This window comes from Coregonus lavaretus, assembly GCF_964263955.1.
Source record: "Coregonus lavaretus genome assembly, chromosome: 29".
In the NCBI taxonomy this organism is placed as follows: Eukaryota; Metazoa; Chordata; class Actinopteri; order Salmoniformes; family Salmonidae; genus Coregonus; species Coregonus lavaretus.
Genome location: NC_140016.1, coordinates 19,821,430 through 19,836,864, shown reverse-complemented (window position 1 = coordinate 19,836,864; position 15,435 = coordinate 19,821,430). Strand labels below are relative to the sequence as shown.

At 45.1% G+C, this 15,435-nt stretch overlaps 1 protein-coding gene across 1 annotated transcript in view; it reads left to right on the top strand.

The window, feature by feature from the left end:
• The window catches only part of LOC311104597 (testican-1-like), a gene marked incomplete at both ends in the record, with an annotated part of 72,679 nt that overhangs the window by 53,827 nt on the left and 3,417 nt on the right, over nt 1–15,435 (top strand). Inside the window, one exon of the mRNA XM_084146470.1 lies at nt 14,424–14,543. Coding sequence (XP_084002596.1) covers nt 14,424–14,543 — 120 coding nt within the window. The remainder of the gene's footprint in view (nt 1–14,423; nt 14,544–15,435) is intronic.

The window sequence follows — 15,435 nt, the reverse complement described above, 5'->3', positions numbered from 1 at the left end:
TTCTGCACCACCGACCTGAATTACAGTTGTCTCTCTTTTCATTTGTTTTCTTTTCCTCTTTTCACTCCCTCCCTTGCTCATGATTTATTTGTTTTCCTGTAGAAGATGGAGGAGAGAGGGAGAGGGGGAGGGAGGGACAGAGAGGGGGAGGGAGAGGGGAGGGAGAGAGAGAGAGAGAGAGGGAGAGAGAGAGGTGGGACGGAGAGAGAGAAGGGGGAGGGAGGGAGAGGGGGGAGAGGGAGGGGGAGGGAGAGAGATGGGGGGATGGAGGGACGGAGGTGTTTACAGGTGGCAGCCACAGCAACAGAATGTGAGATTAAATCTCACAGAGGAGAGATGGAGAGAGGGAGGGGTTTACACGGAAGAGACAGAGAGAAATAGGAAAAGAACATAGAGACTGAAAGGGTAACAGGTTGGGTTGAGAGAGGGAGAGAAAAAAAGAAAGAGGAACAAATCTCTGTTCTACGTCTATTCAGAATGAGATCCCATGCGGTCCCATTGATTTCTCTGATGTTAGTCTTTGACCCGAGGTAGAGTTTGTGTTTGTGTTGTTGTGTGTAATCTCTGTGGTGATGTCACAGAGGATGTAGTTGTCACGATCGTCTTGAAAAGGAGTAGACCAATACGCAGCGTGTTGAGCGAACATGATTGACTTTATTACCGTCAGTGATAATAAGCACACTACACAAAACAATAAACGACTCGTGAAGTCCACGGTGACAAAGACCGACAAGGAACAAAAACCCACAACACCCAAGGGACAACATACAGTTTAAATATGGCTCCCAATCAGAGACAACCAGCTGACAGCTGACACTCGTTGCCTCTGATTGGGAGTCACACAGGCAAACATAGAAACAGACAACCTAGAACACCCAAACAAAGAAACAGAACACATAGAATGAACACACCCTGGCTCAACATATAGAGTCCCAGAGCCAGGGTGTGACAGTACCCCCCCCTAAAGGCGCGGACTGCGACCGCGCCTCAACTAAAGCAAAACAGGGGAGGGCTGGGCGGGCATACCTCCTCGGCGGCGGTTCTGCCTCCGGCCTAAACCACCACCCTCCAATGAACCCCCCATAGCGCCCCTGGTCCAGTCTGGCTCCGCTGGCGAGGAGGAGGGCTGGCGACGCACCCCGTAGGCTTGGTGCGTGGAGCAGGGACAGGCCGGGCTGGGCTGGCGACGCACACCGTAGGCTCGGTGCGTGGAGCAGGGACAGGCCGGGCAGGGCTGGCGACGCACACCGTAGGCTTGGTGCGTGGAGCAGGAACAGGCCGGGCTGGGCTGGCGACGCACACCGTAGGTTTGGTGCGTGGAGCAGGGACAGGCCGGGCTGGGCTGTCGACGCACACCGTAGGCTTGGTGCGTGGAGCAGGAACAGGCCGGGCAGGGCTGGCGACGCACACCGTAGGTTTGGTGCGTGGAGCAGGGACAGGCCGGGCTGGGCTGTCGACGCACACCGTAGGTTTGGTGCGTGGAGCAGGGACAGGCCGGGCTGGGCTGTCGACGCACACCGTAGGCTTGGTGCGTGGAGCAGGAACAGGCCGGGCAGGGCTGGCGACGCACACCGTAGGTTTGGTGCGTGGAGCAGGGACAGGCCGGGCTGGGCTGTCGACGCACACCGTAGGCTTGGTGCGTGGAGCAGGAACAGGCCGGGCAGGGCTGGCGACGCACACCGTAGGCTTGGTGCGTGGAGCAGGGACAGGCCGGGCTGGGCTGTCGACGCACACCGTAGGCTTGGTGCGTGGAGCAGGAACAGGCCGGGCAGGGCTGGCGACGCACACCGTAGGTTTGGTGCGTGGAGCAGGGACAGGCCGGGCTGGGCTGTCGACGCACACCGTAGGCTTGGTGCGTGGAGCAGGAACAGGCCGGGCAGGGCTGGCGACGCACACCGTAGGCTTGGTGCGTGGAGCAGGGACAGGCCGGGCTGGGCTGTCGACGCACACCGTAGGCTTGGTGCGTGGAGCAGGAACAGGCCGGGCAGGGCTGGCGACGCACACCGTAGGTTTGGTGCGTGGAGCAGGGACAGGCCGGGCTGGGCTGTCGACGCACACCGTAGGCTTGGTGCGTGGAGCAGGAACAGGCCGGACCGTACTGGGAACACACACCACTGGCCTTAAACGGGGATCAGGAACGGGCCGGACCGGACTGGCAATACGCCTCAGTACCTCTCGCCGTGCCTCTACAACTTCCTTCCCTCCTCTCGCCAATGGCTCCCGTAACCCGGTGGCCTTCTCTCCTCGTCTCCCATTTCGCCCTGTGGCAGCCTCCTGCTGCCCAGTCGCCCATGCCGTGTGCCCCCCCCTAAAAATTTATTGGGGTTGCCTCTCGCCTGTCCGACGTTGACCCGTTTGGCGCCGCTGCTCCTCTCCTGCCTGGGTCTCCCCCTTTATCGCCTTCCGGTACCGGACGGCCTCCTCCTCAGTAATCTGCCCCCAACCGAGGAGGACATCCACAAGAGTCACCTCCTGCGTGTGTTCCTGGACACGCTGCTTGGTCCTGGTATGGTGGGTTTTTCTGTCACGATCGTCTTGAAAAGGAGTAGACCAATACGCAGCGTGTTGAGCGAACATGATTGACTTTATTACCGTCAGTGATAATAAGCACACTACACAAAACAATAAACGACTCGTGAAGTCCACGGTGACAAAGACCGACAAGGAACAAAAACCCACAACACCCAAGGGACAACATACAGTTTAAATATGGCTCCCAATCAGAGACAACCAGCCGACAGCTGACACTCGTTGCCTCTGATTGGGAGTCACACAGGCAAACATAGAAACAGACAACCTAGAACACCCAAACAAAGAAACAGAACACATAGAATGAACACACCCTGGCTCAACATATAGAGTCCCAGAGCCAGGGTGTGACAGTAGTGGAGGTATTTCCTTTGTGTATGAGAACAGGACGTAGTGCAAAGATACATAAGGCAGGATTCTATGTACTGATAACATACTCCCTCCCTCCCTCTCTAATATATCACAGTTCCACATCGTAGCAGAATGTTTAAATCTGCAGTCAAAAACTGTTATTTCACCAGAAGGGAATTGTTTTAGACTGTTTAAATGCTTTGAGACCTGACGTCCCTCTGACATCTCTGGGGCTTTCTGATCCAGTTGAGGGGGCACAAAAAGAGTAGAGTGAAGCATTTAGGAGTGCATTTAGCCTGTTTGATTTGTCTCTTGTGTGTGTGTCTCTGTGGGGTGAGAGCGGCTGAGTGATCGACCCCACTGTTCTGAGTCACTGCTGACAAAAGGACCCGTGGAGCGGGCGGCTTTGTCGTGCCTGTCTGAAATGATTACGGTGACGGTGAGACAGGGAGGGGGTCCTTCTGGGTCCTCATTCTACCCGAACCTCACTGTGAAGATGACTGTGGGAGATGGAGAGGTGACAAAGGAGCACTCTGAACAATCAGAGAGGGACAGGAGAGGGAGGGGGAGAGAAAGAAAGATGCAGAGAGAGAGAGAGAGAGAGAGAGAGAGAGAGAGAGAGAGAGAGAGAGAGAGAGAGAGAGAGAGAGAGAGAGAGAGAGAGAGAGAGAGAGAGAGAGAGAGAGAGAGAGAGAGAGAAACTCAAAGCTATGGTCAGAATACCTGACCACTGTGACTGACCCAAACTTAAGGAAAGCTTTGACTATGTACAGACTCAGTGAGCATAGCCTTGCTATTGAGAAAGGCCGCTGTAGGCAGACCTGGCTCTCAAGAGAAGGCAGGCTATGTGCACACTGCCCACAAAATGAGGTGGAAACTGAGCTGCACTTCCTAACCTCCTGCCAAATGTATGACCATATTAGAGACACACATTTCCCTCAGATTACTGAGATCCTCAAAGAATTCGAAAACAAACCCAATTTTGATAAACTCCCTTATCTACTGGGTGAAATACCACAGTGTGCCACCATTTGTAAATACAACCCATATTTATGTTTATTTTCCCATTTGTACTTTAACTATTTGCACATTGTTACAACACTGTATATATACATAATTTGACATTTGAAATGTCTTTATTCTTTTGGAACTTCTGAGTGTAATATTTACTGTTAATATGTATTGTTTATTTCACTTTTGTTTACTATCTACTTCACTTGCTTTGGCAATGTTAACATATGTGTCCCATGCCAATAAAGCCCTTAAATTGAAAAAATTGAAATTGAGAGTGAGATCTGCATTGGAGCAGGTGTGTGTGACAGGTTGTCCTTCAGAAGGAGGTGGTGGAGGGGGTCAGAGTAGACAAACTGGACCCCCATCCCTGCCACCTTGTACTGAGTTATAGTATGGCCACTGTGTCCCTGTCTAACCTGGCTGTAGACAGACACTGTCATAGTCTGTGATTTCATGGCCCATTGTCTTGGTGACTACCTGGCGCTCTTCAGAGGAACTCAGTCCCAGAGAGCAATCTTCGCTGTTCCCTGCTTCAAAGGCCTGGAATATGGGCTTCAAGATGGAAGGTGTGAGTGTGCGCGTGTGCGTGTGTGTGTGTGTGTGGGAGGGATCCAGCTGGAATGCAGCAGATGGAATAGATACACAAGAGTAGAGTCGAATTGACGTGTTGAATTCTGGTGCCTCTGCACACCCAAGCTTGTTAATAGCTCTGGTCCAGGGCGTTGAGCCAACGTTTGGATGTTCAAAGTTCCTCCATATTAGCCAGTCCTCCGTAGGTAACCAGCTAGTATATAATTATGTAATTCAGTGAAGGAGGAATGACATGCCGACTACTTACAGTGGGGAAAAAAAGTATTTAGTCAGCCACCAATTGTGCAAGTTCTCCCACTTAAAAAGATGAGAGAGGCCTGTAATTTTCATCATAGGTACACGTCAACTATGACAGACAAAATGAGAAAACAAAATCCAGAAAATCACATTGTAGTATTTTTAATGAATTTATTTGCAAATTATGGTGGAAAATAAGTAGTTGGTCAATAACAAAAGTTTCTCAATACTTTGTTATATACCCTTTGTTGGCAATGACACAGGTCAAACGTTTTCTGTAAGTCTTCACAAGGTTTTCACACACTGTTGCTGGTATTTTGGCGCATTCCTCCATGCAGATCTCCTCTAGAGCAGTGATGTTTTGGGGCTGTCGCTGGCCAACACAGACTTTCAACTCCCTCCAAAGATTTTCTATGGGGTTGAGATCTGGAGACTGGCTAGGCCACTCCAGGACCTTGAAATGCTTCTTACGAAGCCACTCCTTCGTTGCCCGGGCGGTGTGTTTGGGATCATTGTCATGCTGAAAGACCCAGCCACGTTTCATCTTCAATGCCCTTGCTGATGGAAGGAGGTTTTCACTCAAAATCTCACGATACATGGCCCCATTTATTCTTTCCTTTACACGGATCAGTCGTCCTGGTCCCTTTGCAGAAAAACAGCCCCAAAGCATGATGTTTCCACCCCCATGCTTCACAGTAGGTATGGTGTTCTTTGGATGCAACTCAGCATTCTTTGTCCTCCAAACACGACGAGTTGAGTTTTTACCAAAAAGTTCTATTTTGGTTTCATCTGACCATATGACATTCTCCCAATCCTCTTCTGGATCATCCAAATGCACTCTAGCAAACTTCAGACGGGCCTGGATATGTACTGGCTTAAGCAGGGGGACACGTCTGGCACTGCAGGATTTGAGTCCCTGGCGGCGTAGTATGTTGCTGATGGTAGGCTTTGTTACTTTGGTCCCAGCTCTCTGCAGGTCATTCACTAGGTCCCCCCGTGTGGTTCTGGGATTTTTGCTCACCGTTCTTGTGATCATTTTGACCCCACGGGGTGAGATCTTGCGTGGAGCCCCAGATCGAGGGAGATTATCAGTGGTCTTGTATGTCTTCCATTTCCTAATAATTGCTCCCACAGTTGATTTCTTCAAACCAAGCTGCTTACCTATTGCAGATTCAGTCTTCCCAGCCTGGTGCAGGTCTACAATTTTGTTTCTGGTGTCCTTTGACAGCTCTTTGGTCTTGGCCATAGTGGAGTTTGGAGTGTGACTGTTTGAGGTTGTGGACAGGTGTCCTTTATACTGATAACAAGTTCAAACAGGTGCCATTAATACAGGTAACAAGTGGAGGACAGAGGAGCCTCTTAAAGAAGAAGCTTGTTTGTAGGTGACCAAATACTTATTTTCCACCATAATTTGCAAATAAATTCATTAAAAATCCTACAATGTGATTTTCTGGAGAAAAAAAATCTCAATTTGTCTGTCATAGTTGACGTGTACCTATGATGAAAATTACAGGCCTCTCTCATCTTTTTAAGTGGGAGAACTTGCACAATTGGTGGCTGACTAAATACTTTTTTTACCCACTGTATATCCTAAACACATTATAATGCATGTCATTTCATGATGCTCTGATCTTCAAGCCTCCTCCATGTCCACCCCTCTCTCTCGCTCTCTCCCCACCTGCAAAATTTCAGTCGCATCTCACGCCCTACACTTGTCTGTCCATTAGGTTGCCCGGTCTATAGCAAGCTGTTCTATCTGCACTGTTTGGTGGAGTAATTTAATGAGCTAAATGTAGAAATTATGTCGATTTCAAGTAAAAAAAGAAACAGAAAGGAACTTTTTTTTGGGTTCGAACCGGTGTCAGGACTTTATTTTGCTGGTTGGCACAGTGGAATGTAACTAAAACAAGAATTTTGGTTCCAACCCCTGGTTTTCACTGATATATCCCTTAAACAATGTAAAGTACCCTTTGGTCCTTTTATTGCTCACACAATTTCTATTTGGTGCACATTTTAAAAACAATGTAGCTGGGAATCAAAATGGCATGCCTAGATTATAATATTTCACAATGATGCCTTGCGATCTGGAGGGCAGCCTTTTGCATCCCCCCCAATGGTCCAAATGTGGAATCCGTACCCTTACCGATATCATGGACAGTAATGGTTTGAGAACAATTCTAAGATTTGAAAGACACATACACATTACCAGGTAACTCCTTTTTTCTTAGGTCAACTATGCTTCCCTATGGAGTCCCTTGGGAAACCCAACTACCGAACTATCCAATGATGGGATTTATAAATAAATTATCTAGGCTTCCGAAAGGACTAATCTCCATAATATATAAACAACTTTTGGAAAGCTCATATTCTGAGCTAGCCATTAAACAAGTATGGTATACAGACCAACAACCCTTAAAACTGGAACAGAATATGGAAAAATATGACCTTGGCGTCCTGTAATCCCGAACCATCAATTTATTTATTTCAAGTTTGTTCACAGACTGTATTTAAAACCAAATTAACTTTTTACGATGAAATTGGCCCCAACTGTTCACTATGTCCCCTAAATCAGGTAGGCCCTTTTCTTCATATAATGTGGGAGTGCCCTGTAGTTAAATGCTTCTGGGACAAAGTTACAAAAGTCATTTCAAAGAGCATCAATGTACATATTCAATGCTTCGCATCCGCTATGTTACTTAACGAGGATAGCACCTTGAATCTCTGAATCAATCAGACACGATTACTGCTGTTAGGCAGCACTGCCTTAAAAAATATGTTGGCTCTTAGATGGCAGTCACCTCATCGCTCCCAATTCACTAGTGGATACAGTTATTATTAGAAGTTATAACATCAGAATTATCGACAGCGAGAATGAATCATGCTAGTCAAGGAACAATCGAGGTCTGGACAAATATACTTCACCCTTGGATGGAGACATGTTGGCTGGGTGGGGTTGGGGGAAGGGAATGGGATTTTCTTGTTTATTTTCCTTTACATACTAAACTGACTATTTCTTAAACTCTGTAATATGAGTAAAATGAGCATTACTTTGTATTATGTACACTACCAGTCAAAAGTTTGGACACACCTACTTATTCAAGGGTTTTTCTTTATTTTTACTATTTTCTACATTGTAGAATAATAGTGAAGACATCAAAACTATGAAATAACACATATGGAATCATTGTAGTAACCAAAGAAGTGTTAAACAAATCAAAATATATTTTATATTTGAGATTCTTCAAAGTAGCCACCCTTTGCCTTGATGACAGCTTTGCACACTCTTGGCATTCTCTGAACCAGCTTCATGAGATAGTCACCTGGAATGCATTTCAATTAACAGTTGTGCCTTGTTAAAAGTTAATTTGTGGAATGTCTTTCCTTCTTTAATGCGTTTGAGCCAATCAGTTGTGTTGTGACAAGGTAGGGGTGGTATACAGAAGATAGCCCTATTTGGTAAAAGACCAAGTCCATATTATGGCAAGAACAGCTCAAATAAGCAAAGAGAAACGACAGTCCATCATTACTTTAAGACATGATGGTCAGTCAATCCAGAAAATGTCAAGAACTGGCTCTCATGAGGACCGCCACAGGAAAGGAAGACCCAGAGTTACCTCTGCTGCAGAGGATACGTTCATTAGAGTTACCAGCCTCAGAAATTGCAGCCCAAATAAATGCTTCTCAGAGTTCAAGTAACAGACACATCTCAACATCAACTGTTCAGAGGAGACTGTGTGAATCAGGCGTTCATGGTCGAATTGCTGCAAAGAAACCACTACTAAAGGACACCAATAATAAGAAGAGACTTGCTTGGGCCAAGAAACACGAGCAATGGACATTAGACCGGTGGAATACGCCATCCCATCTGGTTTGCTCTTAGTGGGACTATCATTTATTTTTCAACAGGACAATGACCTAACACACCTCCAGGCTGTGTATAAGGGCTATTTGACCAAGAAGGACAGTGATGGAGTGCTGCATCAGATGACCTGGCCTCCACATTCACACAACCTCAACCCAATTGAGATGGTTTGGGATGAGTTGGACCGCAGAGTGAAGGAAAAGCAGCCAACAAGTGCTCAGCATATGTGGGAACTCCTTCAAGACTGTTGGAAAAGCATTCCAGGTGAAGCTGGCTGAGAGAATGCCAAGAGTGTGCAAAGCTGTCATCAAGGCGAAGGGTGCCTACTTTGAAGAATCTCAAATATATATGTTTAACACTTTTTTGGTTACTACATGATTCCATATGTGTTATTTCATAGTTTTGATGTCTTCACTATTATTCTACAATGTAGACAATAGCAAAAATAAAGAAAAACCCTTGAATGAGTAGGTGTGTCCAAACTTTTGACTGGTACTGTATATACATATATATATATATACACAGTGGGGAGAACAAGTATTTGATACACTGCCGATTTTGCAGGTTTTCCTACTTACAAAGCATGTAGAGGTCTGTAATTTTTATCATAGGTACACTTCAACTGTGAGAGACGGAATCTAAAACAAAAATCCAGAAAATCACATTGTATGATTTTTAAGTAATTAATTTGCATTTTATTGCATGACATAAGTATTTGATACATCAGAAAAGCAGAACTTAATATTTGGTACAGAAACCTTTGTTTGCAATTACAGAGGTCATACGTTTCCTGTAGGTCTTGACCAGGTTTGCACACACTGCAGCAGGGATTTTGGCCCACTCCTCCATACAGACCTTCTCCAGATCCTTCAGGTTTCGGGGCTGTCGCTGGGCAATACGGACTTTCAGCTCCCTCCAAAGATGTTCTATTGGGTTCAAGTCTGGAGACTGGCTAGGCCACTCCAGGACCTTGAGATGCTTCTTACGGCGCCACTCCTTAGTTGCCCTGGCTGTGTGTTTTTCGGGTCATTGTCATGCTGGAAGACCCAGCCACGACCCATCTTCAATGCTCTTACTGAGGGAAGGAGGTTGTTGGCCAAGATCTCGCGATACATGGCCCCCTCCATCCTCCCCTCAATACGGTGCAGTCGTCCTGTCCCCTTTGCAGAAAAGCATCCCCAAAGAATGATGTTTCCACATCCATTCTTCACGGTTAGGATGGTGTTCTTGGGGTTGTACTCATCCTTCTTCTTCCTCCATACATGGCGAGTGGAGTTTAGACCAAAAAACTATACTTTTGTCTCATCAGACCACATGACCTTCTCCCATTCCTCCTCTGGATCATCCAGATGGTCATTGGCAAACTTCAGATGGGCCTGGACATGCGCTGGCTTGAGCAGGGGGACCTTGCGTGCGCTGCAGGATTTTAATCCATGACGGCGTAGTGTGTTACTAATGGTTTTCTTTGAGACTGTGGTCCCAGCTCTCTTCAGGTCATTGACCAGGTCCTGCCGTGTAGTTCTGGGCTGATCCCTCACCTTCCTCATGATGCCCCATGAGGTGAGATCTTGCATGGAGCCCCAGACCAAGGGTGATTGACCGTCATCTTGAACTTCTTCAATTTTCTAATAATTGCGCCAACAGTTGTTGCCTTCTCACCAAGCTGCTTGCCTATTGTCCTGTAGCCCATCCCAGCCTTGTGCAGGTCTACAATTTTATCCCTGATGTCCTTACACAGCTTTCTGGTCTTTGGCCATTGTGGAGAGGTTGGAGTCTGTTTGATTGAGTGTGTGGACAGGTGTCTTTTATACAGGTAACGAGTTCAAACAGGTGCAGTTAATACAGGTAATGATAAAAATTACAGACCTCCACATGCTTTGTAAGTAGGAAAACCTGCAAAATCGGCAGTGTATCAAATACTTGTTCTCCCCACTGTATATATATTTTTATTTTTATTTTGAGTGGGTACAACAGAAATAGATATATGGAAAATAGTAAATGGAAATGTGATAAGAACTAAATATATGAAATTATATGAATTTGAAGATTGGACCTATAACCCATAAAAAAGTATCTCAGTATTACTCTACCAAGCTCAACTCACAGGAAGGGAAGGTAGGCTGTGTGATGAGGTGATTTTGAAGGAGTCAGGTGCAGGAGGGTAAATCACAGCATAACAGGATTTATTCTGAACCACAGAGTTACGCAGTAATGCGTAAAAACACTCCAGTGCGCAAAACAGGCGCACTACAAAATACACGGAGCTCCACCGAGCTTCTCTCTCCTCCACAATAAACAATCACACACAAAGACAAGGGGGCAGAGGGAACACTTATACAGGTACTTATGAGGGGATATGAACCAGGTGTGTGTAATAAACAAGACAAAACAAATGGAATGATGAGATGAGGAGCGGCAGTGGCTAGAAGGCCGGTGACGACGAACACTGAAGCCTGCCCGAACAAGGAGAGGAGGCAGCCTCGGAGGAAGTCGTGTGTAAGTGTGTGCGTGTGTGCATGAAAGAGTGTGTGCATAATCAAAAGTTGCAGCCGTTTTTTGGCCCAGTTTTAGTAGGAGCTACAGCAGAGGGGGTTGATTACCATACAAACCCAGTGGCTGATGGGAAAACACTTCCTCTAGTGACCCAGATTCTCTAGGTTGGGAAAGTGTGTGTCTGTGTGTGTGTGTGTGTCTCTGATCTTGTGTATATGTGTGTGTGTGTTACATTTGTATCCTTTAGCATCCAGCTGAATGGATTCCTACAGCATTGCTGCAGTATGTAGCAGTATGTCTGCTAGCTGATTGATCAGTGTGCTGTTGGAATGTTAATGTTTTTGGGCCTTCTGGAATATGAATACCTTCTCAATCTGACTGTCTGACATGCCAAGGATGATGGTGTTTGATTGGCTTGCTCGGTATGAGGCGTTTCAGGTTTATTATTAAACTGTCAATTAGTTCTCATCATCCTAGAGACCGTGTCAATCATGCTGAGACACACACATCCTGACAGAGAGTGAGTCAGTTGTTGTATATTGGCCGAAATACCTTGTTAGTGGCAAGGCTGTGTAAGAGAGGATGGGAGAGCAAACAAGGATTTGAAATCACAGATCTGAGCCAGCATCAACAGTTAGTTATCAGCACCATTCACTTATAATAAAGGCTTAGTATAGCCACTGTTTCCTGGCACAGTGGATTTTTAGCCATTTAAATAGAGCAGGGGAAAAACACTGTTGTGTGACTAATGTAGCATCTTCTATCCTTCTTTACCCCCCTATCTATGTATGGGTAAATAGAGAGAGACTCCCAGGTGGCCTGTCACAGCAGCACATTTTTTGGCGTTAAGCTTCAAGACAAGATGAGATCTGGGGTGTGTGTGTGTGTGTGTGTGTGTGTGTGTGTGTGTGCGCAAGCTTGCGTGTGCATGTGAGAGTGTATGTGTGTGTCCCTGGTGACAGTGCTGGGTCTGATGTTATTGTCTCACCTGGGTACACCTGTCATATACTGGCTCAGGTGGAGCTCTGGCAGAATGAATGTGTTACCATCCATCATCACACACATCATTTTCTCTCTCTCTCTCTCTCTCTCTCTCTCTCTCTCTCTCTCTCTCTCTCTCTCTCTCTCTCTCTCTCTCTCTCTCTCTCTCTCTCTCTCTCAATTTAAGGGCTTTATTGGCATGGGAAACGTATGTTAACATTGCCAAAGCAATTGAAGTAGATAGTAAACAAAAGTGAAATAAACAATAAATATTAACAGTAAACATTACACTCAGAAGATCCAAAAGAATAAAGACATTTCAAATGTCATATTATGTATATATACAGTGTTGTAACAATGTGCAAATAGTTAAAGTACAAATGGGAAAATAAATAAACATAAATATGGGTTGTATTTACAATGGTGTTTGTTCTTCACTGGTTGCCCTTTTCTTGTGGCAACAGGTCACAAATCTTGCAGCTGTGATGGCACACTGTGGTTTATCAAAATTGGGTTTGTTTTCGAATTCTTTGTGGATCGCTGTAATCTGAGGGAAATATGTGTCTCTAATATGGTCATACATTTGGCAGGAGGTTAGGAAGTGCAGCTCAGTTTCCACCTCATGTTGTGGGCAGTGTGCACATAGCCTGTCTTCTCTTGAGAGCCAGGTCTGCCTACGGCGGCCTTTCTCAATAGCAAGGCTATGTTCACTGAGTCTGTACATAGTCAAAGCTTTCCTTAAGTTTGGGTCAGTCACAGTGGTCAGGTATTCTGCCACTGTGTACTCTCTGTTTAGGGCCAAATAGCATTCTAGTTTGCTCAGTTTTTTTTGTTTGTTCTTTCCAATGTGTCAAGTAATTCTCTTTTTGTTTTCTCATGATTTGGTTGGGTCTAATTGTGTTGTTGTTGTTGTTGTTGTTGTTGTTGTTGTTGTTGTTGTTGTTGTCCTGGGGCTCTATGGGGTCTGTTTGTCTCTCTCTCTCTCTCTTTTACACAGACACACTCCCACTCTCTTTACCTGTCAAGCCTATTTGCTTATCTTGTAGTTCTATCAAATCAAATCAAATTGTATTGGTCGCATACACATATTTAGCAGATGTTATTGTGGGTGTAGTGAAATGCTTGTGTTCCTAGCTCCAACAGTGCAGTAATGTCTTCTAGTGATCAATGAGAGATTGTATCACTCAAACACACACACACACACAAACACACACAGAGCATGCAGTAAGATGGTGTGTCAGCTTGTGTTCCTATAGCAACAGGGAGGACAATAGAACACAGCTGCTCCTGTGTTGTGTGGTGTTGCTCTGTGGTCAAGGAGAAGAAAATATTGGTTTAGTCAACATTGTGCTGACGTCATTTCACCCAACTATCAAACAGAATCATGTTGCATCAATGTGGCTTTAAAATATAATACATTCATTTTTATTAAATTGACAGCGTGAGATTGACATTTCTCTGCCTTCCTGCCAGGGTTGGGCTCAATTCACAATTGAATTGAGAATGCCTCATAAATTCCAGTTAAATTCTTGAATTTGAATTGAATTTGAATTGAAGTAGTAAACAGGATACAGAATTGCAATTCTAATTTGAATTAATGGAAATATAATAGAATTCTGTGAAATGCAAATGCCTCTTCTATTCTATATTAGGTGTAGTCTATACAAATATACATCTTGTACAGAAAACATCAAACATGTCGTAATATACATGCATATAAAAAATTGTTGAAACAAACTCTTAAAATGAATGATCAAGGAAAAGAAAACCTGTATGCAAATATTTAAAGTTATTATATTTCACGAATCACTTACCTTTTGTTCACTAAGGCGAAAATACTGCATTTCTCAGAATGCATTAGTTTAACCTTGACGTTGACCCTGAGGCCTTCAAAAAGATGCCAACCAAATGAAATGGTTGGTGGAAATATAATTGGCTATTCTAAGCACTAAGGTTAAAAGAGAATGTGAACATTGTTTCCAGAGAAAAGTGGAATTTCTTTGAATTGCACTGAATTAAATTCTACTTCCTGTCACTCAAACTCAAATAAAAATGTGGCCAATTCAATTTGAATTTCATCTCATGAGTTGAATGGGAGTCAATTCCATTATTCTGATTTGAGCCCAACCCTGCTTCCTGCTAAGAATGTGAACATTGTTTCCAGAGAAAAGTGGAATTTCTTTGAATTGCACTGAATTAAATTCTACTTCCTGTCACTCAAACTCAAATAAAAATGTGGCCAATTCAATTTGAATTTCATCTCATGAGTTGAATGGGAGTCAATTCCATTATTCTGATTTGAGCCCAACCCTGCTTCCTGCTAACACTGGTGTGTGTGTGTGTGTGTGTGTGTGTGTGTGTCTAGTTTGCAGTGATGGGGACCTGCATAGCCTAGCATCCAGACTGAAGGACTGGTTTGGAGTTCTCCACCTCGACGCCAACCGAGACCTCAAATCCTCCGCCAACTCTGATTCAGCGGCAGGACGTGAGTCACACCATTATCTCTGTGTATATGTGGGTGTGTAATTTTTAAATTTTTAATTGCACTGCCATTTGAAAGTCCGTTGTTCTTTTCAGTTCTAATGAGGACTGTAGATGATGAGGACAGTGCTCCTCTGTGCTCTACTAAATGTCAACGTGTCTAACACTTCAACAGTACAAACTTTCTCCAAGCACTTTACTCAGGTTTTGGACTGAAAAGCCCGAAGACAAGAGTCACTGACTGAAGCAAAGACAAGAGGCCCTGACTGAAGCCAAGACACGAGGCCCTGACTGAAGCCAAGACACGAGGCCCTGACTGAAGCCAAGACACGAGGCCCTGACTGAAGCCAAGACACGAGGCCCTGACTGAAGCCAAGACAAGAGGCCCTGACTGAAGCCAAGACAAGAGGCCCTGACTGAAGCCAAGACAAGAGGCCCTGAAAGTACCCCCTCAAATACAACCACAGAGTTTCTAAACCCAGAGGCCCAACATCGCGATACTTCCGGAAACGCTTCGTGAAGCATACTCGACAGACCAGACAGGGGTTTGGGAAGTCAATGGCAGAAGTAAAAAATATTATTTAGTTGTTCATTTTCTCAAAATCTAAAGGCACAACGTAGATGTCTTAAGTAGCTGAACAAGTTATTACTCCAACCTCGTGAAAGTGACAAACTGAAAGAGACAAACTGACACGTTTTAATTTTCGTCAAAATCAACTTTATATTTCAGGAGTGCCTTTGATTTGACGGCCTGCACATGCGCAGTTCGGTGCGAGACGATCTTTCAATCCGATGATGTGTTTAGCTAGCCAACATCACCATGACATCACCTAAAAGCATGATCGGGGAAGCAGTTTCTAGGAATCTTCATACTGTACTGTCTTTGCTAAAACAGA